This window comes from Pelodiscus sinensis, chromosome 1, assembly GCF_049634645.1.
Source record: "Pelodiscus sinensis isolate JC-2024 chromosome 1, ASM4963464v1, whole genome shotgun sequence".
In the NCBI taxonomy this organism is placed as follows: Eukaryota; Metazoa; Chordata; order Testudines; family Trionychidae; genus Pelodiscus; species Pelodiscus sinensis.
Window position 1 is genome coordinate 52,870,734 of NC_134711.1, and position 26,760 is coordinate 52,897,493.

The following is a 26,760-nucleotide window of genomic DNA, read 5'->3' on the forward strand; positions in this document are numbered from 1 at the left end:
CAAGTATAAACAGCACACGGTGATTTTTTTATTATTACCATACTTAGTCTTTGCTCAGCTATACACTGTCCACTATTTTAAATATCAAGTATAGAGATTATTAAGTAACTTTCATGAAAGTTACGGAAACCATTCTTCCTAATATTTGCTGCCCCTTAAAAGTACCTAAAGAAACCTTTTAAAGCTTTCAGATAACTGTTTGACATTTGGAAATAAAATGGATTGGGAAAGCTTTGGTAAATAAGCACATTGCTCACTTTTATCTTTTTTTTTTTTTTAATATGTTCTTTTCTGCTTAGAACCAGGGGAAACTAATGTTCTTCCCTGAGGAACCTAGAAAATCAAATAAATGTACTTGGTGAAGCTAACTCAGAAAAAACAAACTTTTATTTGAACTCTTCAAAAAATCATTGTTAGGGATTAATGAAATCATTATTTCTTCCTAATTTCTTTGCTGAGTTTATGTGTGTGTTTGCAGCAAATTTGTCTTATATCGGTTAGAAGGACTGTTTGTCTGAGACTATTTAAATGGCAAAATAGACCGTCAGAAAAAGTAAATTTGAAAAATCTTACGTTAAAAATATTTTCCCGTTTTATCAGACTAGCAGTGAATCATTAAAAATGCAGATGGATTTTACATAGAGTCTAGGACATTGAAATCATGTCCTCTTTATGACCATTATTAATCCCTAATAAGAGCTGGCGTAAGTATTATGACAGTGGTAAATGCTCAGGCAGGTTCTCAGTAGCCTGTAATCTCTACTAATCACACCATCATATTCATTAATTTACTGTCAGCTGTGATTCAATTGCCCAGGGCAAAACCATTGAGTGACTGAAATAAAGAATGTTTCACATGAAATTTAAATAGGAGAGGGGCTGTCTGGCTTCCTTTGAAGAGAATCATTTGTTCTTCAAAACATTGGAGTTTTGGAGAGCAGAGGGAATGACTATATCTTGCAGCCTGTAACAAAAAAGGTTCCAAACACAATTTCTGTAACTCAGGAATAAATAAAATCCAGACCCTACAGTTAAATTTCTATGTTAAATTCAAGTTCTGGTGACATGACATATGAAGACCCATTGTTAATGGTGAGCATAAGAGGTAAATGCATCTCGAGACATGTATCTTTTTTTGGATTTTTAATGTTGCATCAAAGTGTGCAGACTAATATTTGCATACGGAAATATGTTCATTTTAAGTGCAGTGGAGTCCTATATCTCAAAGATTGAAAAATGTGGGAATAATGTGAGAATTGCTATATTGAATTAGCTCTTGCCATAGAAATTAAAATAATAAGAAGGGTGTTATTTTTAGCTATATAAATTGAAGGAGAATAAGGAAAGATGAGGTTGGGTCACTGTGCAGTGTGTATGGGAAGGAGATTAAAGATAGTTTAGGCATGTCCCCAAAACTAAATTAATATCTTGTCTAGTCTTGATTTTCAAAAATATAATGTACACTATGGATATAAAGACAAGATGGCTGGTGAACATTAGTGTATAGAAATGAAAGTGATCACATCTGATCTGGAATGAAAACTTACAAAGCTTACCATGCTCAAATCGGTGACCAAATAATTTCCATCCCACACTCAAAGAACTGTCATATGAAATTGCTACTACAGTAGCAATTATTTTTAATAAATGTATCTGTGTATTTTGGTTATACCATATGGCTGGCATATAGTTAAATTCATACCTGGATTTGAGAAAGGAGAAAAACATGCTGTGGGCAACTATAGAGTGTTAGTCTGGACTCAGTACTATGCAAGGCTTTAAAACAAACTGTGAAGGAAAGAATGTTGAATTCATGAAAGTAAATGGAAAATGGGGGATGTAATGCAACATGGGTTTACCCAGAGTAGATCATAATTACGTGATTTCCAGAATAACCTGGTTTCCTTCTTTGAGAAAATAACAGATTTTTAGATCAGGGAAATGCAGTAGATCTAATGTACTTGCATTTAGCATAGTACAACAAAGGAATTGTTAGTTAAATAAAGGAAGATGGGAATTAGCACAAGAATGGTAAGGTAGATAAGGAACTAGCTAAAAAGGACAAGGTGACAGGTTGTGCTTTAGAGTGGCCAATCAGACAAGTGGGTGTTTACTAGCAAAGTTCCTCAGGGATTAATTTTGGGACCCGTTGTAGCTAACATTATTATTAATAACCTTGGCACAAAAAGTAGGAGGGTGGTAATGAAATACACTGATGATACAATGTTGGAAAGCATTGTCAATACCGAAGAAGGTGAGAATATTATAAAAGACAATCTAGATGACCTTGAAGATAGAGTGGTGGAAATAGGATGAAATTCAATAGTACAAAAGTACAAGGTCATGAACTTTAATAAGAGTTTCTGCTGCAAGTTGAAAGCCTCATAGAAGAAGAGAGATCTGAGTGTGTAGTTAAACATGATTATGGGTTAATAATATGACGAGGCTGTAAAAAAAGGAAAAAATTAATCCTAGGATGTATCAGGTGAAGCATTTTCAGTAGTGAAAGAAAAGTATTAATGCTATTGTACAAGGCACTCTGAAACTTCATTTGGAATAATGCATACAGTTCTGTTCACCCATGTTCATGAAGTATGAATTCAAACTAGAATGGGTACAGGGAAGAGCTAGTAGAATGATCAGAGGACTGATGGGCCTTTTTTATGATAAAAGACTGAAAGGATTTGGCTTCTTTAGTCTAGCATAAAAAGGGCTGCAAGGGGATATAATTATTCGGTGAGGGGTCAAGACAAGGGGTAAATATCAGGGAGGGTGTAGAACTAGTTAATCTAAAGAACTATTTTTGGCACAAGAACAAATGGTCATAAACTGTCCGTGAACAAATTCAGACTGGATATTAGAAGAAGGATTCTAACCATCAGAGCGGTCAGGCTCCCAATAGGAGTTGTGAGATCAATTCACATAATTAGTTTAGAGAGAAAGCTGGGGAAATGTATTAAGTGTGATTGTCTTATGGGATTGCTTATAGGGTAGGGCTCAGCAGACCCAGGCTCACTTCTGCTTTTTGTCTTATGTTCATAAAAGCTCACATGATAGGGCTTCAACCAATCATCTGCAGAGGTCAGGAAGAGAGTCCTCCTCCCTCCCCCCAGTCTGTTCTGTTCAGTCATTTGGTTACCTTCCTCTCAAGTATCAGGGCTGGTCAGGGTTGAAGATTGGACACTAGACAGAGTGGTCCAGGGCTGTAAGGTGACAGTACATTTTCTCTCTCTTGTGCTTGACTGGCTGATTCTTGTTCACATGGTCAGTGAGAGGAAGGAGTTTTCCCCTCATGTCAGACTGGCAGTAACCTTGGTGTGCAGGGGGTGGGAAGGTTGTATTTTTGTCTAGTATGTGGGTGCAGGTCAGTTGCCAGAACTATCTGGGTACATTTCATTTAACCAGTTGCCTGCCATTTTAGGGGACTTGGACACAGATGCATCTTGGTCCCTCCTACTCTCTCGTTGTAGTCCATAATAGTCTAATCTCTTTTGGCTTCATTTTGATTGCTGGGGTTGTTGTGCAAGAGTTGAGTTGTGTTGGCAACATGTGATATACAGCCGGTTACACTACATAATTCGATGCTCCCTTCTGGTGTGAAACTCTTTCACTTTATATTATGCTGTAATAGCAGAAACTCACTGAACTCAATAGGAGTCTCTCCATTGATATCAGTGGCTTTGGCTCAAGTCTTAATGCCTCTTTGCAAGCTTAGTTATACAGTGGCCCAAACTGAGAACAGGTAAGAGAATTAAAGGCAATTGACAACTATGCGAAATCCTGGTCACAGTGAAGTCAATGGCCAAACTCTTCAGTAGCAAGAGGATTTCATCATTTAGTTTCAATACGTCTTGTCTTTAAATATTTTGGCCATCATATTTAATATCAGGTATTGAACAGGACCCCAGCAGTAAGTATGCCACCATTGGTCAGAAAAAAAGATGAGTGTCATCCTTAAATTTGAATAGTTTTTTTTATTTATTGGGTATTATCACAAACTTAACATGATTTTAATTTTTGGGTAATTTCCTTTGATGGTACTTTTGCACACCAGCACCATACAACAAATTCCTTTTCTTTCAAAGGCTACTGAAGAAAGGTCTCAACTTGCACAGACCTATCTGTTTCCAAAGAAGTTTACACATGAGAGCATTCGCATTACAGTCATTAGGACTACTGATGTGTAAAGTTACTCACGTTCTTAAGTGTTTGAAAGTTTCAATCCTAAATGTGTATTTATGGACTTGCTAATATGTGGACACTGTAACAAGATGATAACCTGTAACACTCATGTTAAAAAGTCCTTAAACATGTATTTATAAGGTAGACAGACCGGTTTTGGTCTATTGCTTAAATAATCCATGTGTTGAAAAGTCTCCTAACATGCATTCACAAGAAAGACAGATATTTTTTGGTCTATCTGGTCACGGCCAGGCCTTTCAGGAAGTTCCTAAATTATTCCTTCATCCTATTTACCTCAGACCATTTCTCTAGTTTCTCTAGATCATTTTGAATTTTGACCTTATCTTCCAAAGCACTTGCAGCCCCTCCCAGCTTGGTATCATCTACAAACTTAATAATCATACTCTCTCTGTCATCATCTAAATCTAAGAGAGAGAGAAAAAAAAAGAGAGACAGAGATAGAGAGAGAGAGAGATTTCAATTCCACTAAGTCCTAGTTTTACCAACATCTTTTTTCAGCTGCTAATACCAGTCTTTTCATATAAATATATAGCAAAGGTGAGTTGCACTTTAAAGGTATTTATTGAAAACCTTCTTAAGTAATTTTGTGTCTGATAATTGACACACTTGAGATTGTTTTACTGTTATATCTAAAAATATTACATAGCTTAGAGTTTTTATAAAGATGTTGTTCAAGATTTCTTCCCTTTAATGCAAGAGAAGTCTAGAGCCTCTATAACTGTAATGCCTATCCTGTGATCCTGTGAACAGTGCAGACTATTAAAAGGAATGACAGTTAAAATTAAACAGTGGAATAGCCTTAGGTTTTAGTATAATTATTTGAATAGCACAGTATAATAATTAAAGTGAACCAATTTTAGCATGCATTTGGCCTACTAAAGCACAAGAAAATAGGAATTTTTATATAAAATCCCTGAGGTTTAAACAATTATGACTTACACAAAGACATCTAATATCTGTCTAAATATAGTTATCACTACATGCAAATAAACAGCATAGTGGTAATAAGAGATTATTGCTTTGCTTTTAATATATTGCCTTTCATTTTCAGAATTGAAGACGTGCTTTTCAAATATTAATTAACTAATCCCAACACCTCTCTCATGATTACATAAATATGATTATGATCATTTTATAAGTGGGGAACTAAGCATAGATACATTAAGTGACTCACCCAAGGTATAACAGCCAATTAGTGACAAAGGTGAGAATAGAACCCAGGAATCCTGACTCCTATCATTCCTATTTTAGCCACTTAATCATACTTCCCTCTTTTCCTTTGATATGGAGATCCCTGGATCATTTAGATGAAGTAAGATGTCAGGCCAGTTGCTGTTGTGCTTGTTTATTCTTAATTTTTGTATGTATTTAGAATCACTTACTGCAAAATGCTGACATTCAAAACAGATGAAATTGCTGTCATCTGTAGCTGTCACTGGTAATGAATATCCCAATTTACAGACTTGAATTTTGCCTCTAACTAGCAAACATCACTGGAAAAGAGGACACAAAACTGACATGGGCAAATTTATCAAAGTTATTACCATTCATTGTATTTTAGAACAAGAGGAAAATATATTAAGTTAGTGATATTCATTTTGTTTCATTATTTCATAAAACAAACACAAGATTACTCCTCATTTCACCTGGAAGATAATAAAAAAATTTTCCTCGTTGCCAGGGCTTACATTTTCGCGAGAAAATGAAGAAAAGTGAGCTTAGTTTTTCAGCAGTGTATTGCTGGGGCAACATTACAACACATGTATCTATTTTTCATTCAAAGAATGAAGATCAGAGTGCTTGCAACGTTTTCCTATTTGTAGAATTCCGTCAACTATAAATCTTCCATTTTGATGAAAATGTATCTTTAGGCAATTTTATACCGTTATGCCCCATATTTTCTGATAAAATTATTCTAGAAATATTTGAAAGGTTTTATTTTTTTAATTTTGCATTGGTATTATTGTGCATATATTTAAAAGCCAACCTGCCTTCGTATAATGGACTCAGCTATACGACTTGAGAAGGAAAAAGTTATAACTATTACTACTACTGTTATACAAGCACTGTTTTAAGATTTTTTTAAAGAAAAGGTAATATTGTCACAATTTTAAGGTCTAATAACTTAAGAATTACTGCATTCTGATTGGAAGTTAGGAATCTCACTTTTCCAGCCCTAAATGTCACAAAATATTGGACCTTAAACTAGGACTAAATATTACCTACACTGATCCTTGGAGGGCAATGAATGGGAAAGAGATTTGGAAGGAAACGGAGAACATTTCTCTGTGGAAACTTTCTATTTATTTATTTAACAAGGTATCTCATCAAAATTTCTAGAGATTTCCAGTATTGTAGTCAGTTGTGGAGGGCACTGTAACGGGTGTGTGTCTCTAAACCTGTGTCACTTCTTGGACTGTGGCATCTTCTTCAGGGCACTGCCCTCCTCCAACAGTGCCAATCACTCCATTTCCCACCCTTCCGGGGGTACCGGAAGTCCAAAGTCTGGCCTCTCCCTCTGGGGCAAGCTTCAGTCCTTTACTTGGCCAGTCTCTCTAGTGGTTAGTGGGGCAATGGTGAATAGGCTTGCTCATTTCTGTACACCCCAGCCAAGGGACCTCAAGCGGCAGCCTCTTGCTGCCCTCCTCCAGTCCACTCTTCTGCCTTCTCCCTCTGGGCCACTTCCCCACAGCCTTTACATCAAGGCTGCAGTCTAGCAGTAGTCATCCGTGGCTCCTACTGCTTTGCTAACCTGCCAGGCACTGCTCTGACCTGGGTGCTGCTCCCTACACCAGGATCCAGTCGTCTCCCTTGCTAGTCAGGGAGACATTCACCTTTGCTCTACTGAGCTGCACTTTGTATCAGGGATGTCCCAGCAAGCTGTCTTTTGTATGGCTTCCTGTAAGCTCTTTTCCTGATTGCCTGGGGCTCCGCACAGGCTCCCTTGACAGCCACCTTGCTACGGGCCCGATTAGTGGGCAGAGTGCAAGTGAGATAGTCCATAGTATGTGTCAAAATTCAGTGTACCACACTGTTTGGTAATTCATCACAGACTGTGGCCATCAGTATCTGAAAGTATGGGGTGGTTGGATGTACGCTGGAGTACAAACAGCTGAAACTCAGCATAGCTGTTGTCACATTGGAGCCGGGGAGGGGGAACAAAACAAAAAGTTATTTAAAAATTGCATTGCATCATTTGTATGCCTGTTTTTATGATCAAATGTGTAACAGTGAGTGTCATGGGGGAGCTATTTACAGCTAAAGACTGGGGATCCTCCACTATAAGGCACACCCAACCAGTCACAATGAGAACTTCTTTTCCACCATACTTACACCGAGCATACATCCTGGATTTTCTGGGACAATCCCGAATTTTAATACTGTGTTCCTATGTCCCCATAAAGCCCCGCCAGATCCAGCTTGCGGGGAGGAAGCAAGTCAGAAATGGCATGGTGCACCGCCATTTCCCTTCCCCCAGCTGGCAGAGCCTCACAGAAACTCATTCTCCAGTACAGTACCATTTCCCCTTCTCCTCCCCCTTGCCAGAGCACACAGGCAGGTCCCTTGGCACTTTGCCGGCAGGTAGCCAGGGCAGCTTCTCGTGGTGCACAGTTTCTGGAGTCTGGAGAATTCTCCAAGCTTCAGTGCGCTGCTGCCTGACAATTCCCCACCACCGCACACCGCACAGACCCCCCCTCTCCCTCTGGACTGCCTTTGCCCTGCGGGGCCCCCCAGTCCAGCTATACTGCCGCCTCCTCCATCTGCAGGTGGCCTCTTGTTCCTTGTTACAGCAGCCACCACTGCCAGAGGGAGGCAGTGCCTGCTGGTCCAAGGCAAAACCTGGGTGGAGCCACACTCATTGACCTCAGCACCTTGGAGCTGCTGCTTCAGCCCCAGGAGGGGCCGCACAGAGCCTGGTTGGGGAGTTGCAGGGTGTGCTCGCTTGGGCTCTGTAGGTGTGCTCCGTGCACTGCCACTATCTCTCTCTCCTCCCTAACCCGCCGGGGGAATGGCAGTGCATGGAATGCTCTGGGGTAAGGACAAAAATGCGGGGACTGGTCTGGCTATGCTAAGTGGGACCCCATTAGGGGCTTCCATTCACTGTGGGGGCAGTTTGACCATGCTAAAGCATCCCCAGTGAGGATTCCCATAATACCAGGGGGTGGTCTAGCCATGTTCACTGGGTCCCCGAAGGGGGGCATCTGAGATCAACCCCCTCCCCACCTCACTGGGGGAACGGCAGCACACTATCTGGAAGTTTTTCCTGATGCAAGGGGGTGCGAAGCCAGGTAAGCATCCCCTCTCATGTCCAGACCCCCCCACACACAAACCCTAATCCCCTTCACTCACTCCTCTTCCTCCACCAAGACCCCACACCCTCGGGGTATGTCTACACTACAAAGTTAATTCGAACTAACGGAGCGCTTAGTTCGAACTAGGTAAACCTCATTCTACGAGGACTAAGCCTAGTTCGAACTTACTAGTTCGAATTAAGGGGTGTGTAGCCCCTTAATTCGAACTAGTTGGAGGCTAGCCCTCCCCAGCTTTCCCTGGTGGCCACTCTGGCCAACACCAGGGAAACTCGTCTGCCCCCCTCCCGGCCCCGGACCTCTTAAAGGGGCACGGGCTGGCTACGGTGCCCGTGCCAGGTACAAGCCTGCCAGCACCCAGCTAGCAGACCCTGCACCTGGCACGGCTTGAGCCAGCCACCCGATGCCCCCCAGCCCTCCGCCTCTTCCCGGGACCAGGCTGGCGGCTCCCGGGAGCTTGCCCGGGACCGCAAGTGGCGGGCACCCGCCTGGTCTAGTGCGGACATCGTGGACATCGTCCACGACCTCTGCACTAGGCACAGAAAAGTGGCCGTCTAGGGCAGGAGAGCTGTCAGCCTGGCCACCCAGGAGCAGGTTTGCATGAAAATCAAGGTGGTCCACTGAGACGCCCGACCCTGAGCTTACAATGGCCGTACTGGGTCAGACCAAAGGTCCATCTAGCCCAGTAGCCTGTCTGCCGACAGCGGCCAACCCTAGGGACCCTGGAGGGGATGGACCAAAGACAGTGACCAAGCCATTTGTCTCGTGCCATCCCTCTCCAGCCTTCCACAAACTTTGGGCAGGGACACCACTCCTACCCCCTGGCTAATACCACTCCATGGACCCAACCTCCATCACTTTATCTCACTTCTCTTTAAACTCTGTTGTAGTTCTAGCCTTCACAGCCTCCTGCAGCAAGGAGTTCCACAGGTTGACTCTTTGCTTTGTGAAGAACAACTTTCTGCTACTAGTTTGAAGCCTGCTACCCATTCCTTTCCTTTGGTGTCCTCTAGTCCTTCTATTATGGGAACTAATGGAGAACTTTTCTTGATGCACCCTCTCCACCCTACTCATGCTTTTATAGACCTCTATCCTATCCCCCCTCAGTCTCCTCTTTTCTAAACTGAAAAGTCCCAGTCTCTTTAGCCTCTCTTCATATGGGACCTGTTCCAAACCTCTGATCATGTTAGTTGCCCTCCCCTCTCCCAGCCTTTCTCTTCCCCTCTCCCACCTCCTTTTCCCAGTCTCCCCCAGTTTTGTTCAATAAAGAGAGATTCTATTTTTGACCACACGTTTTCTTTATTTTGTACATCAGGAAGGGGGGCTAGGGAAGGGTAAGTGGAAGGAGGTGAGGGAGGAATGGGGTACGAGCCCCTGATGGGGAGGACTGGGCTGGCTCTGTGGGCTTCTGGGGGTGGAAGCTCTCCTGCAGCCCCCCAATTGCCCCCTCTCCCCAGATGGCAGCCTGCGGCAAATGCAGCCGGTCTGATGGCCGAGTGCTGTGATGTGCCCAGTGTGGGCACTCAGGGCACTCCAAGCCAGGACTGCTTTGCAAGCAGGGCACCCCTGAGAACTGTCAGTCTGGGGTGGGGGTCGGGTCCCTTCAAGCACAGCCCTCGGCTAGCCTGAGGCAGCAGCTCCACGCTCTAAGTCCTCATCTGATGCCCTGCCGGCACTGCTTCCGGCCATCCTTAAGCGTGGTTCAGGGTCCACTTAATGTGGACATGCTAGTTCGAATTAGCAAAACGCTAATTCGAACTAGTTTTTTAGTCTGGATCCATTAGTTCGAATTAGCTTAGTTCGAATTAACTAATTCGAACTAAGTTAGTTCGAATTAGCGCTGTAGTGTAGACATACCCCCAGGTTCCTCCGACACCCTCCCTTGCTCCTGTACCCTCCGTCATGGCCAGACACACTACCCCCAGCCTGCTTCTGCATCCCACCTCCCTCCCAGATCCAGCACCCCATCCCTGCCCCACTCATTGGCATCCCCATCCCACAGACTGAACACCTCATTTTTGTCCTTACCCCAGAGCCTAAGGGGGTCCATAAATCCACTAACTCTGGAATCCCAGAAAAGTAAATCTGGCCTATAGGAAGCCCTGAACCTCAGTCCTCCCTGTCACTTCCCCTTGCCCCATGGGACTGGAGCACCAGAGGAGTGAGGTGTCTCAGTTGGGGGCCACATCAGTGAGGGATGGGAGTTTTTGGAGGAGTTTTTTTGCTTCTCAGTTGTGTGGTCCCAAACTGATATTTTGGTGGCCACTGACCCAAAAAACCTTCCCTACTCCTGCCAGAAATAAAGAAAACATTGAAACTTTTTGTGATGGACATAAATTACTAGTTTACTTTATTTAAAATGAAGTTTGATAAACTAACATGAGAGAGTTAAAATGCTTAAGCTGTTTAATAATTTAAATTAAACTGTTCTCCCTAGCTCCTAACAAAATGGCTTGGGCTCCTCTCCCCACCCCAACTCCTCCTCAATTATTTACTTAACAACGAGTTTCCATTAGCAGCTGGTGGTCTGTGGAAAGGTTTACATTGAACCAGGTGGTCCACGGACCAAAATGTTTGAGAACCACTGAAATAGAGGCACCCCCAGTCTCTTCCTGAGAGACCTCCTGGGCTCCCTGCTGCTCCACAAGAGCCCACAGAGAGATCGGGTTTGTTACCATGATGGTGAAATCATCATGTTACTCCAGTTTGGATGATGGACACGCTCTTTGTGAGTCTTTCTCATCAGAGCAGTTGATGATTTATATGGTGTGTTAAGATACAACGTGAAAATACTTGGCATGTCCATGGAGAGGCAAGATGTATATCGTCTCTCTCCAGAAATGGTTGTCATGACTGGGTAAACTAGCCCTTTGTGAGTGTTGCAAGGGGATGTGGATTGCAACTGCTTTAAATACTAAGGAGAGGGGATCACCACATGGGAGTGTAAAGGATTTTTTATTCAACTAAAACTGGGAAGGGAGGGGAATCTCATTCATACAGTCAATCACACTTACAGTCCCAGGCAGGATGATAAGGCGAGCAGAAGGCAGTTCATATTCTTTAATCGTCCCAAGTTGACTCCTAAGCTGGTCCGCTGGCCAGGCGATCCGAGCAGAGGGCGTTCTGGGAGGCTTCACTTGATAGTCCACCACCACTGTGTCTCTCTCCCTCTCAGTCCCTCTCTCCTTCAAGGATCCGCCACATGCAGCCTCTGAGTCTAGGCCTCTTGGGGCCGTGTGCACACCCTGCTGGGGGCCGTGTGCACACCCTGCTGGGGGCCGTGTGCACACCCTGCTGGGGGCCGTGTGCATTGTTGTTTACTCCTGCTGTTTACCTCAGACATTCTTCTGCACTCACTCAGGGAAGGGGTAGGGGGTTAACAGACAACACTCCAACAGTTTAAGGAACCAAATAACATTAACAGGTGAGAAAGAACAACCACCATTTTAACTGTCCCCTTACTTCTCCTTTGCCTCCAACACCCCACCCCTTGATCTATTGATCATCCCATGAGGTGATGTCGTTGGAGGGCAAAGGTTACCTGTTGAAGGCGTACTACTCTATTTACCAATCTACGAGTATAACAACATAGACATAAAAATACAATAAAGAACACAATTAACAATAACAAGAGTCCTACAATAGGGTGGACTAGAACTCGTAGGATAGATCTGGCAGATCCTGACCACCCTTTAAAAATGTCCCACCAATGATGCTGAGTAATTTGAACAGCCTCATCCCCTATTTCTACGAGGCGTTTACTTTGTTGAATAATGTGTATTTCTTTATTTTTAATTTGTTGAGCTACAGCTTTGGCTTTCTTAAGACTATGTTGGGCATCCTTTTGTAGTTCAGCCCAAACAGCAAAGTTAATGCTTGGGGGGGGTCGGTATGACCATATAACTGCTTGTATAGCCAAATTCTCAACTGGGGGAGGCAATAAGGCAGGTGAAAATATACCATCCACTACAACCCCGATAACGTTAGATACACAACAAGTATAATTACTGGGTGCACACCAAGAAGCATTGGAAGATGGGGTCCACACCACTGCAGTAGATAAATTTGCTCGAACCACACACATAAATAGTGGACTAGGGGTCAATACCACTACCGGTTCTTGTAATCGCTGCAACACACACATGGTTTCGGCATCCCATGGGGAATAACAGTCATCTTTGGCTGGTGCTTTGGCAGGACATATCCATCGACCAAAACTTGGGCTTACACACTCTTTGCCTAAATTTAAAAACCCCAGTTGTGGGTGGTGATGGCTGTGAACACTACGGGGAATCCATAGAGACGGTCCTAAAGCTTGGGGCATAGGAACCAGGGTACACAGGGTAAAGTGTGGGGACTTTTGGGGAACTGCCAATAATGACAAAACCCCTGTCCATGGCCCCTTAGGCACATAGGATATACGGTGAGCGTATTTCCAATCGATTTCAGTAAAATGCTGTTGCACCACCCCTGGAACCAAACCCTGGTCTAGGAGGGTACGTTGCTGGAACCAGCTTACAAACAAAACTTGCTGAACTGTTAAACACTGTTCTGCCCAAGAATGATTGACAAAAGATTTTACCAAAGCCGAAAGGGTATTAGTTAACAGATGGAGGGGTAGAACCCCCATTGAGGCAACAAGACTCTGCCCAGCTGCCAAGTCCTCTGAAATACTCGCAGCCGTTTTTTGGGCCTTTTGAAATAGGGACCCTGTGGCAGATAACTTGTTGGCCACTACTTCAATATCTACAGCATTTAAAATGCCTGCTCCCGTGCCCAAACCTCCCAAAACCCACCCTCCTAAATCCCGCTTAGCACGGTAAGGGGGGTTAAGAGCTAATTTCAACCATGCTTCTACCAGGCGAGAACAATTGGGCCACACGGTGGACACATTAATTAAAGACATGTCAAATTGAATCCGATACAGAACCAATTGAGCCACCGTAACCGCTTCCGCCTGTAGAGAGGGAATTTGGGCACAAATTAGAGGTGACGGCGGAGCCCGCGGGACTATCCGGCCAGGTACCCATCCCCCCCGCAGTTGCAACAGCCATCCTCTAAATCTGCGGTTCTGGCCTCCACAGTTTACATATAAGTTTAGAATACCTTTGACACATGGCTCTATCACTTGGACACTGCTATCCCACCATTGGGACCACAAAATCACCCGCTGCTGTGAGCTCAAGTTGGTGGAAAGAAAAATGGAGGAAGTAGTGGGATCCCACCTTTGAAGCCGGGCTCGAAGCCGGTTGAACCAATCACAAGTTGTAGTTCGTGCAACCATATTAGTGTGCTTCCAGATTCCCTCCCACCAGATAGAGTTGCTTGGGTCAGCAAAAGATCCATTGCCATTCCGCCAGATCAGTTGAAGGGTTACTGGGCCTACCCATGGAACCCAAGGTGTACATCGTGTGTGTAGACGAGTATTATAATAATCTCCTATTCTTGATGGGTTCCCTCCCCGATTTGGTCCTAAGTGGCCACATGGGTCAATTATGGGTAAGGCGGTTCCATCAGCAGTGGAGGCAATAATTTGCAAAAAAGGCCTTAAAGGAATGGATGGATACTTGTCTACTGATTTACACCACAGAGTTGAATTAATGTTGGAATGGTTCACATGCGTGCCTGTTGTCTCATTCCACCATGGGGTCCGTTCTGCAGGTGGTGGGAAAAACTGCAAGTCCAAACGCCCTTGAGCTCCAGGATACTGGCACCATCTGTTTTAAAAGAAAACTCACATAACCAGATTAACATAAAGCATGGTAGTTTTCTTGAATCGCTGACACTCGCTTCAGTTGACCACGGTGAACCCATTTGCCTTCAGGGATCTTGTCTATCATATACACTGTGTCCCCAGCCCGATTTACAATGGTGAATGGGCCCTCCCACTTTGCCTGAAGGGGTCTGGTTGAGAACTTGCAATACATAACTCGAGTCCCAACATCCCATGGGTTCACCTCCCGCCGCCCCTTGTCCATTCGGGCTCTTGCTCTGTTCATGGCCTCCTGTAGCTGATGGGTTATATAGGGTTTTTCCTCCACCAGCGTCTTATACCACCGAATCCAATCCTCGGGGCGATCCTCCAGGGGTTTATTGTCCCCTGGAGCTGATCGGAGAAGGATCATCGGGGTACCAAATAACAGCTGATATGGGGACAAATGGGAATTCAACCTGTTTTTGCTCCTAAGAACTGCCAGAACTAAGGGGAGCTTCTCTACCCATGATCCTTTTTGCTCTTCTAATACCTTCCCCAATGCCTCTTTAATAGTACGGTTCATTCTTTCAACTTGTCCCGAGCTGTGAGGGTGGCGTGAGATATGCAATTTGCGTTTAATACCTAACGCCCCCAACAAATTTCCCCACATTTCTGAGACAAATTGTGGCCCTCTATCAGAGTCAAAGATTCCTGGAGAACCAAATCGGCAAATGATTTCTCTAAAAACTATCTTGGCAGTGTCTGCTGCGGTATGTCGCTTCATAGGAAAAGCCTCTACCCAGCCGCTAAAGGCATCTATAATCACTAGACAACAAGTTTGCCCTCGTGGGCCAGGGGGAAGACCCTCAATAAAATCAAGCTGAACACGGGACCATGGCCCCTCCGGAATGCGCTGATGTCCTAATGGCAGCACTTCCTCTGACTCACTACCTACTCGGGCATTATACATGGCGCACACCAGACAGTTGCTTACCCAGTCCTCTACTTGTTTCCTCTGACCCGGCCATCGGCTTATCTCCCACACACGCTGGTATGTAGCTTCTACTCCCTCATGTCCCAAACTGTGAGCCCAGCATATAATATCCTGCCGGTCCCATTTTCCAGGAATTGACACTGGGAACTCAGAGGGGTCGCCTGCTTCCTTTAACTGTTTACGCAGAGCACCTCGGGTAGTAACAGCTGACACTACTGGTGACTTAGCCAATGCATCTGCCCTATTATTCCAAAGGGCCTCAGGGGACCCTTCTGGATCTTGATGTCCTCCTACATGGGTCAGATATAATTGTCCTGGATGTGCCTGGACCCATTTATACACAACCTGCCAATCTTCTGCATGCGCTAGTGGTTTCCCATCCACACTTCTCCACTGATCACGGGCCCACTGCCACATCCAGTTCCTGGTCCCTTCCACTACATACTTTGAGTCACTAAAAACCACCAGTGGTCCCAGATTCTCTGACCAAAGTCTCAAACACTCAACTAGGCCTTTAAGCTCAGCAAGCTGAGCTGATCCAGTGGCCCAACTGCGGACCAAGCTGCGATCCATTAAATTAAGGCATGCTGACTGGATATGAAGTTTGCCATCTATTCGGGTTGCTGACCCATCAGTAAACCAAATATTTTCTGGGTGAGTGATTGTCTGGGCTTCTTCTAAGGAGGTGACCTGTGGAACAGCCTGTTCTGGTACCTGAAACGGACATTCATGGGTCTTTCCTGTACTTGACAGGAGACCTGCGGCTGCCGTAGCTGCTCCTGGGGTGGACTGATACTGCACTCCTCTGTTGACTAAGGCTAGGGTCCACTGTGCTAATCGGGGGTTGCTCACACCACTCCCCATAAGTTTGCCTGACAAAATGTATCGCAGAGGTGTATGGGAGCTCTGAATGACGATGGGACTATCCCCTATCATGGCAGCAGATACCTCCAGGGCCCATACAGCTGCCAGACACTCCCTCTCACAGGGACCAAACTTCTGTTCAACTGGGGTCAGAACCCGGGAGTAATAGGCAACAGGGCGAGCTGGTTCTGCCCCTATTGCTTGGAACACTGCCACGGCCAAAGCCTGGGGTGAGGTGGCAAGCCTAAATTGAAAGGGGAAGCCTACCCTGGGGGTGGCCAGCACAGCTGCCTGTAGGACCCCCTTTTTAATCGCTGCAAAAGCTTGGGATTGTTTTTCCCCCCACTTAAAAGGCACACCCTCTTTTAGAAGGGCATACAGGGGCCGGGCCAAATTGGCAAAGTCCCAGACATGTGCACGAACAAAATTGAAGGAGCCCAGAACCATCTGAAGCTGGTGCTTATCAGAGGGCACTGGGAGAGTCTGCAGTGCCTGCAGCCGTTTTTGACACACCTGCCGTCCCTTCTCTGATATTTGTACCCCAAGGTATGTGACTTGTGGCTGAACTAGCTGGGCTTTTTCCCGGGAGGCTTTAAAACCAGCTTCCTGTAAGACGTGCAGAACCCTCTCTGTACGTTCTTGGGTCTCCTGCTGCTCTGTCCCCATGGTTAAAATGTCATCTACATAAGACACCACCCAGGGCTGATCCAAGGGTCCCAGGTTATTAAGAGTGGCTGTCACAGCCTGGTGTGCTAGTGTCGGAGAGCTGTGAAAACCCTGAGGGACTCGGGTAAACGTATATTGTCGGTTCTGAAAGGTGAAGGCAAAGCGGTCCTGGCTTTCAGGTGCTAAAGGCAATGCAAAGAAACAATTAGCCAGATCGACCACCGAGAACCATCTCGCCTCAGGTGGCATGCTTTCTAATAAGGAGGTCATATCTGCCACTATTGGGGCTCGCTGTGGGGTATTTGCATTAATTCGGCGATAATCAATGGTCAATCGCCATGATTTGCCATCTGCCTTACGAACAGGCCAGACAGGGGAATTAAATGGAGAGGTGGTCTCCCTAATTACCCCTTGTTTTTTCAAAGCCTCAATAATTTCCCCGACTGCCTGTTCAGCTTCTACTGGATATTTATATTGCCGCTGTGGAGCGACCAGAGGGCCTTTAATCACAATAGGCTCTCCCTTCCATAAGCCACAATCATATTTATCTGTAGCCCAAACTCCAGGGACCCTATAACACCACTCATCATCCTCTGGAACATTCACAGAAGCAACTCCCAGCATTGAGCGAGTTAACACCCCTGAGACACCTCCTAGTGCTTCTGGATTCCAATCTCTCTTAGGGACCTGCCACAAACCACGATTAGCACAGTCTACCACCAATTGCATTTCCTTTAATTGATCTATTCCCACAATTGGCTCTTCTATTAAGTTAGACTGGACCCATGGTAACACCGAGATGAGGTCTGCCACCTCCCATCGGGTGGGAGACAAGACCCGTCCTTTTTCTTCTTGACCCCCATAAGCAGCTAAAACAACTGACTGGACTACCAAACATTCAGGAGGTCTGAAGGGAAGAAGGGACACAGCGGCTCCAGTGTCCACTAGCGCTGCACAAGGGGTTCGCGCCCTTCCCACCCTCATTTGGACCATAAGGCGTCCCCCTGTATCGGTGGACAGAGTGGCAATCCATTGCCATCTGCCCTCTGAACGCCGGTCCTCCTGTGGGCTTCCCTATGGGGTTGGAGTCAGCCGGTGGTTCTCAGCTGACCGGGTGTCATCAGGGGAAGAAACCCTTTTAGGGTCTCCCCGGGGAAGGGGAACTCCTAGATGGACGCATCTCAGCATCAATTCCTCTGTTGGCTTCCCATGCCAATTGTCCATATTTTCCCCCTTTTCCAATAAAGCCCGCCACAATTCGTTACGTAGGCGGGAAGGCCCTTTTCGGGTCCTTGGACGGGGGTCCTGTAACTTATGCTCTACCACTGCCACCTTAGAGGGCTTGCCTGTGGGTGTTGGTGTGACAAGAGCAGCCTGTCGGACGGCATCCAGTAAGGCTTCCACGTCTGCAGGTTCCCCAGGCCTCCATCTCCCTATTGCCTGCTGTATATACATTGGGAGCCCCTGTGCAATTAGCCTTAATTCGTCAACAGGTAAAGCTATTTGGGCTATGGATGTGGGGGTACCACTCCTTGCTGCAACAGGCACACCCCGACCACACAGACATGCCAGGAGAACCATCCTTTCCACAAACCTAGTGGGGTCTTCCCCCGGTGTGGCAGCTGCTGAAACCAGTTCCGCCAGCAATGCTCGTGGTCCCACAGCTGATGTCATTCCCATCAGCATCTCAAATATATCTTTATGTGTGGTATCACAGGCCTGCTGTCGGGCTACCCCTGCTAAGTCCCCTCCCAATCCGGATGCAGCCTTGAGTACCCGCCGAGCCTCTGTCATATTTAGGCTCTGATCCAGGCACAAAGTCACTAGATCTCGGGACCATCCACTGAACCCAGAACGAGAGGGTCCTCCTAAGGTTTTGGCCAACTCCACCGCCTGTGCAGGGGTCAACTCAGTCTCTGCCACTGTATGCCCAATATTCGGGGCCTCTCCTCCCCCTTGGGGCGTGGGCCCATAAGTCCGGACCACCCTCCGGATTGCTGCAACCCTATGTCTGAGATCTGGCCCTCCAGGGTCTGGATCTGGGCGATCTAGGTCACCCCAAGTATCCCCATCCCAATCTTCACCCCAGTCTAGGGATTGATCATTTCTCTTAGGAAGCCCTAAAGCTGCTACTCTTCCCTTAGAAAGCAGCCTTCCCTCTGGCCTACTCTCTCCCAAAACTAACTCCTTGAGACACTGCACCCTTTCACTTAAAGTTCTATTCTCCTCCTGGACATGCTCCCGTTCTTCTTCTGCAGCTGCCACTTGTATGGCAGCAACAGAAAGAGAAGAGGCTTGGGCGCTGGCTGTAAGCGCCTGAGCTTTCCACATATCTCGTTCTTTCTCCAGTTCCTTCTTCTGTTCCTTCAACTGCTCCACATCCTGTGCTAGCTGACTCTTAGCTGCCTGCCACTGATGTACTGCCTGCCATAGCAGCCAAGCAGCTGCTCTCTCCTTACCTCCCTTGTCTGGCTTATACAACAACACATATTTTTCCATCATTAGTTCCAAATCAGTCACTGAAGCACCAGAGAGCACCGCCCCTTGAGTCCAGGGGTCAGCCCCTTTACTTTGGATCCATTCCCTCAGGGGTCCGGGCGTAGGTGCTGCACTCCACCCTTCTCCTCCCTTCTGGGAGTCCTTTACACCTCCCTTTCCTTTACCCCAAATGGGCATCTTGTTGTCGGGAACCTGGACTGTGTGCCGTGGGTTGCTAGCCTACCACGTTACAACGCACCCCAGTCCCCCAAAGTTCACCGTCTCAACTTCCCGTGGGGAAAGGACTTTTACTTATCCCCTCCTCCCCGGCATCTCCACCAAAAATGTTGCAAGGGGATGTGGATTGCAACTGCTTTAAATACTAAGGAGAGGGGATCACCACATGGGAGTGTAAAGGATTTTTTATTCAACTAAAACTGGGAAGGGAGGGGAATCTCATTCATACAGTCAATCACACTTACAGTCCCAGGCAGGATGATAAGGCGAGCAGAAGGCAGTTCATATTCTTTAATCGTCCCAAGTTGACTCCTAAGCTGGTCCGCTGGCCAGGCGATCCGAGCAGAGGGCGTTCTGGGAGGCTTCACTTGATAGTCCACCACCACTGTGTCTCTCTCCCTCTCAGTCCCTCTCTCCTTCAAGGATCCGCCACATGCAGCCTCTGAGTCTAGGCCTCTTGGGGCCGTGTGCACACCCTGCTGGGGGCCGTGTGCACACCCTGCTGGGGGCCGTGTGCACACCCTGCTGGGGGCCGTGTGCATTGTTGTTTACTCCTGCTGTTTACCTCAGACATTCTTCTGCACTCACTCAGGGAAGGGGTAGGGGGTTAACAGACAACACTCCAACAGTTTAAGGAACCAAATAACATTAACAGGTGAGAAAGAACAACCACCATTTTAACTGTCCCCTTACTTCTCCTTTGCCTCCAACAGTGAGCACTGTAAAGAGATGAGATGTTTTAATTCCAGTTTCAAGGGATTTGTTCTTGTGTCTTTGGGCCTCACATTGCCTAGACCTGAATGGAGTTAGCTGTGACAATGCATTTTTTAGTTATTCTGACACACAAAGTGAAACCTGTGCTAAAGAATCCTTGTCCAGTGAGAGAAAACACTGCTGTCAGAAGAAGTCCATTCAAAGTCTCTCCAATTTTCTTCAAAGATCACCTGTACCGGGCAGTCAGGCTTTTACTGATTGGTCCCGTATATTTTTGAAGGGTGACTATATGTGAACTGGATCTTCAGCAGATTGCTTTGGGCTCAATTCTAGCTTAAAGTTTAAATTAGATCAGGCCCTTTGTAAGCAGGTTGGGAAGAGGACTATTATTACTAGGTATTATTTTCGTAATATAGGCATTGTTATCATGGTATTGACGTACATTTCTCAGTAGTTTTACATATAAAATAGCTCAGCTCCACTGACCTCCATTGGAAATGTACGTTTCAAGCAGTGATGGGGAGGGCTAATGACATGGTCTTCTCCACCCTGTAATTGTCATGGTTAGTCAGTATTGTCATTCTGGCTTGTGGAAATGGAGGTCATATGATAGTTTTGTAGTAACTTCAAAAAATGCAGTTGCAGTCCATATCATTAGGGATATAAATTCTCATTAAAATCAGTTAACCAGATAATGTTAGGTCACACTGGGGCTGCCACCAGCTCCCAGCCCCGTCCAGAGCAGCCCTTGTTCACAGCAGACTGGATTCCCCACTGCTGCAGTCCCTGCCTGTGGGACTTCCAGGTCTTGGATCCCGGATCTAATCTTGAATCGAGGTTGGACCCCTAGCGCGGCAGTGTCATGGGACCCTAGGTCTAGGACTTGGTTTAATGCAATTGCAGTATGGATTCATGGGGGAGGGTCCTATGGGGTCCAAACCCATCCCTATTGGTAGAGGACAGTGGGGAGAGTTCTTAGTGGTGTCACATGACACCCTTTTACTTCTAGTCATATGTTCACCTTGGCCCTGGAAGTACTACCCCCACTGGTGGGACTTCCTGTGGCATGTGGGCACAGCCGAATGGTTCAGGGGGTGTAGCAAATGGGGCTAGGGGGCATGGCTAATGTGTCCCCATTTTTGGTTCAGAAAATATGGTCAGTGTAACCATACTGGCTCACAAAAAGTCATACAACAAATCCCTCAGATATGCCAATTCTCTTGAGCCACGACCAGTAACACCCTTTGTACAGATGAAAATTTATGAAAACCAGTCTCATTTTAAAAAGAAGTTTTTCTGATCCTAGCTAGGTGCATTTCCAAGTCAATTTGTAGCTTAGAATCTTACCCAAAAAATGCAACGTTGCTAATCTTTAGAATCTACTAGATGAGATGGTAGATTATTAAAATAATCAAAAATACACAACAATTGCAATATTCTTTGTTCAGGCTTGTAGCAAAGATGGAATAATTGTTGGCTTAACAGTTGGCTCAAGTCTCTGGCGTACATCCGCAGTTTGGATGGGTTGTTCAATCCTTTGTTTAGAACTTCAATTTGTAGCAAAGTTCCTCCAGAGGTAAAAAGCAGGATTAAAGACCAAATGGAGGAGTTTGCAGGGCCTTATATTCTCTGCCATGTGGAAGGACTCCCATAGTTCTTGCTGTGGAAAAGTACAGCCACAAGATGAAGTTTGTCACTTGAGCCATGCAAGTCACCTGTCCATGCACGATTCAGTTATTTATGGGTAGAAGCCATTGCTCCTATACTACTCTGAACATTTATAGGAAGACTCATGAGATGTGGATTGGCAGTTTCCAAGCCCTTTGTAAGTCAAGTAGTTCTATTCAGCCTGAATAGTTCCTTCACAATAGGCTAGTCAAACCTCCTATTGGTGTCTCCCAGAAGCAAACATTTCAAATACAAGTACATAGCCAATACTCATAACTTCAGATACAATCATGATACATGCATAAAAAGGGCATAATCATAACTAGAAAATTATAAGCTTTTCATAGACACCTCATTTGGCACACTTTGTACAAGATTTGCTGCAAACATAAAACAGTGGTCGCAACAGTGACCTATATGGTCAAATTTTAATCAGATAACATCACAAAATGTTTGGTTTAATTTTTGCCATATTATATGTTGTAATATGCATATATCATAAAGCAGACAAGTGAGATGGTATTCCTTCTGGACCCGTAACCTATGCACTTTCTGGCTTATTCTTATTTAAATGTGAAAACTTAACATTGTCTTTTCACGCTATTTTCCTTTTAACATTTCTACAAGACAGACTGCAGTGCAGGCAAGTGTATTAATTCTGCACATCTGTTTGAAATTGAAACATTATCTTCAGCAACTTGATTTTAATTAATATTCCATAATAGCTTTCACACAGTTTGAGATCAAGAATATTCAAACATGTGGAACTGTCTCTTTTTTAAGAATTTGAAATAGTAGCTGCCTATTCTGTTGGCCAGATAAATGCTCTTCGCAGCAGATGTTAGCACATCTGTTGTATCTCCTGTATTGTGATTGGCTGGATGGATGTTTAGAATGTGATGATGAGGCAAATAAATCTTCCCACTCATTTCTAACCTAAAGCAGGCAATCAGCAGTAATAATGATGTATATAAAGCCAAGTGCTGGGCAGTAACCTTTTGTAATACAAGCAAAAATAAAGAATGACTTCACTCAAGATAAGTAAATAGGTTGTAAAAAATGAAGGCTGATTATGCCAATTTGACCCTCAGTTAATTTAAAATTGAGTTCTGACAAATCAAATTAAACTTAGGGCTTTGTGTATCTAAACTCACCAACTAAAAAAGGACATGTGCTGCTGTTTAGAGCCAGTTACAAAAGGGCTTTTTAGTAAACATTAGGCGAGTTGGGGAATCCAGATTCAGGACAAGCTGCTGTCTACAAGGTTGGGCCTTGGAAGGAAAAGAAGTTATGCACAAGAATGACCTAAGATCTTTGACACTGAGAATCCTTCAATTTTTAATTCTGTTACCCTCTCTCCTTTGAGTGATCCCCATTCACGTTGTTCTCCTTGATATTATTTTAATAGACCTGACACTGTGCCAAGAAGTTTGTCAGACTTGCATGCTGTTGCATCACCAAAGCATGGAGTGATTTCCAAATGTTGGGGTCCTCAACTGAGAACACCTTCCAAAACTCATAGGGCATATCTACACAACAGGGCAAAAGTCAAATTAAGATATGCAACTTCAGCTACATCAATTGCATAGCTGAAGTTGAAATACCTTAATTCAGCTTTTGGTGCTGTCTACACAGCAGGAAGTCGAAAGAAGAGCACTCTTCCTTCGACTTCCCTTACTCCTCATGAAATGAGGGTGACAGGAGTCAGAGTAAGAAGTCCTCCATCTGGACATTATTTCAAAATAACGCTGCTGCGTAGACATACCTGTAGAGACTACAGCTGTGGGAAAGGACAGCAAAAACATGTCAACCAATCTCACCTGTGATGGGGTATAGAGTGGGTGGGCTACACATCCCAGGTCATTCAAGGTTTTAATATGCACCACACAATGAATGGCAGACAGGAATTTGAACAGCCCTATGCTCATACTGTCCCACTCCATTCAGTAAGAACATCTATATTCTGCACCAACTGAAGTTTCCATGTTGCCTTAAAATAGCCAGGCTTGAACATAAGAAGGGCCATACTAGGTCAAACGAAAGGTCCATCTAGCCCAGTATCCTGTCTTCTGACAGTGGCCAATGACAGATGTCCCAGAGCAAGTGAACAGAACAGGTAATCATGACATGATCCCTCTTCTGTCATCCATTCCCAGCCTCTGACAAACAGAAGCTAGGGATACCATTCCTACCCATCCTGGGCAATAGCCATTGATGGACCTAATCTCTATGAATTTATCTAGTTCTTTTTTTAATCCTGTTAAATTCCTGGTCTTCACAACATCCTCTCGCAAGGAGTTCCATAGGTTGATTGCATGCTGAAATCATGTAGTGAAACTGCTTAATACATTCCCTCCTCCTTCCTTGCCCCTGCTTGCTTTCCTAAAAAGAATGATTTTCTGTTTGTTCAGAAAGTCAAACGCCAAAAAATTTGGCCTATATCCAAAAATGGTTTAGATTTTGGCCAGAAATGTTTAGGGGTTTTGTATCTTTCAGTTTTGTAGCTTTTCCGTTTCAGGTCTTTTTTATTATTTTCAGTTTCTGAAAACTAAAGTAATTTCAGTTTTTGTGTTTTCTTTTCTCTATTCCTTTTTTTAAAAATTTTACTGCAAATTCATCTGAAAATGAATTGTTTTCATTTTTGTCAAAATTTGCTTCTGTGGAGAAAAAAATCCATTACAAGCTCAATTCAAGAACAGTGACTCCAGTGGGATTTAGAGTCAATCTAACTAAAGGACATACGAATTTTACAAGAAGTGCAGCCACCATGCCAGCACATTCCTCTAATATCATGCTTTCTCCTGCCAAATAGCATAGCTTCCATCTTGTGAAGACTTATCAACACCAGTTGGAATTAATTCTCAACAAGGCACTGTCAAAGAAGGGATACTAGAATTTGGGCTGCCTGAAAAGGAGAATTAAAGCTGAGTACCTCAGCATACTGATGACACTTCAGCCTAAAACTCCTCTCCCTGCCTGCCTTGCAGTCTCACATAGCCATTGTACAGGAGGGATGACCAAAGCTGGATCCATGAAATATTCTGTACAATTTTCAGCCCTGTCCTATGGATCTCTCTGAGAAGAAGGCACAAACCCCACAGAGGGAAATCTCTGTCAATCTCAGACCATTCACAAGTAGGTCAAAATAGTTCTAAGAAAATCAAAATTGTATTGTTTTCTGTGGTGAGTGTCAGAAACAAGGAAAATCACTGAAGAAAAATAAGAAATGCACTGCAGGGTAATAGAGAGATTGAAACAAATATAGAGATGGAGAAACAGTGAAGAGGGAATTGAGATTGAGAATGACGGCAAAATAGATTTATTTAAAATAATCAGTATAAATTGAGGCATCTTATTTTCCAGTTTGTGTAATTGTTCAAAGAAATCAAAACAATTTATCTGCATATTGTTAGAGTTTAAGGTGCTGTACATTTAATTCATCTCACAAGGGTAGGATTGTTGAGGTTGTTTTCTGACAAGCCTCTAGAAATTTACTATTACTTATAATGGCTAGTAGAGGGGAAACTGGAGTTCAAGTGGATGTTTGTAATTTACTGGAGGATGTGCTGACAGCTGTGGAGCCTTTTGCAGCCAGGAAGTCTATAATCCTTCAGGAATGTTTCTTCTCTTTGACTTGCATATGAGACACACTCCCTTTAAAGTCTGCCATGAGTCCTTAAAGCAAAAAATGCTCCAGAAGCAAGTCAGAAAGTCCAGATCCATCATGTGAATGCCTACTGGCTTTAAAATGTTGTGCACCCAAGCCCCGTACTTTTACCCCTTTACTTTTCCCACTGTGGCACATTTAAATTTGCCATTTGGAAATGATTCAGTGATTAAAGGTTGCAGTCTTCTAACCAAGCAGGAAAATTTTCTCTTCACAGAGCCAGCTCTCCTAATCCACGTCAGCAGCTCCTCCACTCCAGACCTACCCACTCAAGCTCCCTAAGCCACTTGCTGTTACCTTACCTCTCACCCCGTGCCCAGCCAGCCAACATGCTGCTCCTCCACTGCATGAAGCTGGCATATAGATCATACATTCCAAGGCTACAGGGGACCCCATATTCATCTAGGTAGCCTTTCTGTATAGCATGGGCTACAGAACAGGTAGCCTTGGTAGCCTCTGCCCTGGTAGTCGACAGTAGATTACAAATGCAGCTGCTGAGGAGTGTTACCTCATGTTCAGCAGCTACAGTTGGCACTTCACATTGCTGCTGCTTTCCAATGCAATACAGCACTGTGTGCCAGCATTTTCTTCTGTAATAGCCTAAGGAAGATAATGGTGTGAGATCTGGGATCAGGCTTGCTGCCTACCAAAGGATTTGTTAACTCTTTGTCTAGGTCCATAGTTATTAAAGATTCATCACCTAACATGCTAGTCTTATTTTGTTGAAATCTCTTGAGCTGTGCATATCCTGGTACCACTTTTCCAACAGTGGGTACTACTTCTATAACATTTGCTGACATCTGAGGGAATCCTGCACATGGAGACAGAGCAGCATATGATTCTAATAGTAGCTATAGAGATAGGAGTGAGAGAAAAGTGATTGTATTTTTAAATTCCCTTTTAATGCTGTGTTTCTGCCTTTGGACCTGGTATTTGAGAAATGCATGATGGACTCTACTGCTTCTTCTGCAATGTAAACAAATCTTCTGTCAGCCTCAAAAATAAATCAGACTAAAAATATAGGGATTAAAAGATAGTTTATCATATAGAGTTCCCACCCCCTGGACAGAGTATTGTCTTTCTCCACCATGTGAAATGAAGATAAACCTGTTTCTTTGTAGTAATCTACTAACCAAATCCATCCTGGCAAATCTGATATCTAATGTGATTTTTCCTTTTCTATGCTTTTTATGGGAAGTCAGGACAGTTTTCTGTCAAAATTGATAAGTGAGAAGACAGTGTGGAATGCAATTTTATTTGTAAC

General features: G+C 44.6%; 2 protein-coding genes across 3 annotated transcripts in view; one reads left to right on the forward strand and one right to left on the reverse strand.

The window, feature by feature from the left end:
* Positions 1-26,760, forward strand: part of PDZRN4 (PDZ domain containing ring finger 4) — a 411,808-nt gene that overhangs the window by 348,183 nt on the left and 36,865 nt on the right. The gene's annotated exons all lie outside the window — the stretch shown is intronic.
* Positions 11,452-20,152, reverse strand: LOC112544004 (uncharacterized). The gene is made up of 2 exons (XM_075930091.1): positions 19,693-20,152; positions 11,452-14,230 (listed from the first exon to the last, which is right to left on the reverse strand). Exons 1-2 carry the CDS (start codon positions 19,731-19,733, stop codon positions 12,016-12,018), a joined length of 2,256 nt encoding a protein of 751 aa, XP_075786206.1. The 5' UTR covers positions 19,734-20,152; the 3' UTR covers positions 11,452-12,015.

Coding starts and splice junctions, on each gene's coding strand:
- LOC112544004 (XM_075930091.1), bottom strand. CDS start 19,733: ATGAACTGCCTTCTGCTCGCCTTATCATCCTGCCTGGGACT. Junction 14,231..19,692: donor TTATCATCCTGCCTGGGACT/GTAAGTGTGATT, acceptor CTTTTAAAACAG/ATGGTGCCAGTATCCTGGAG.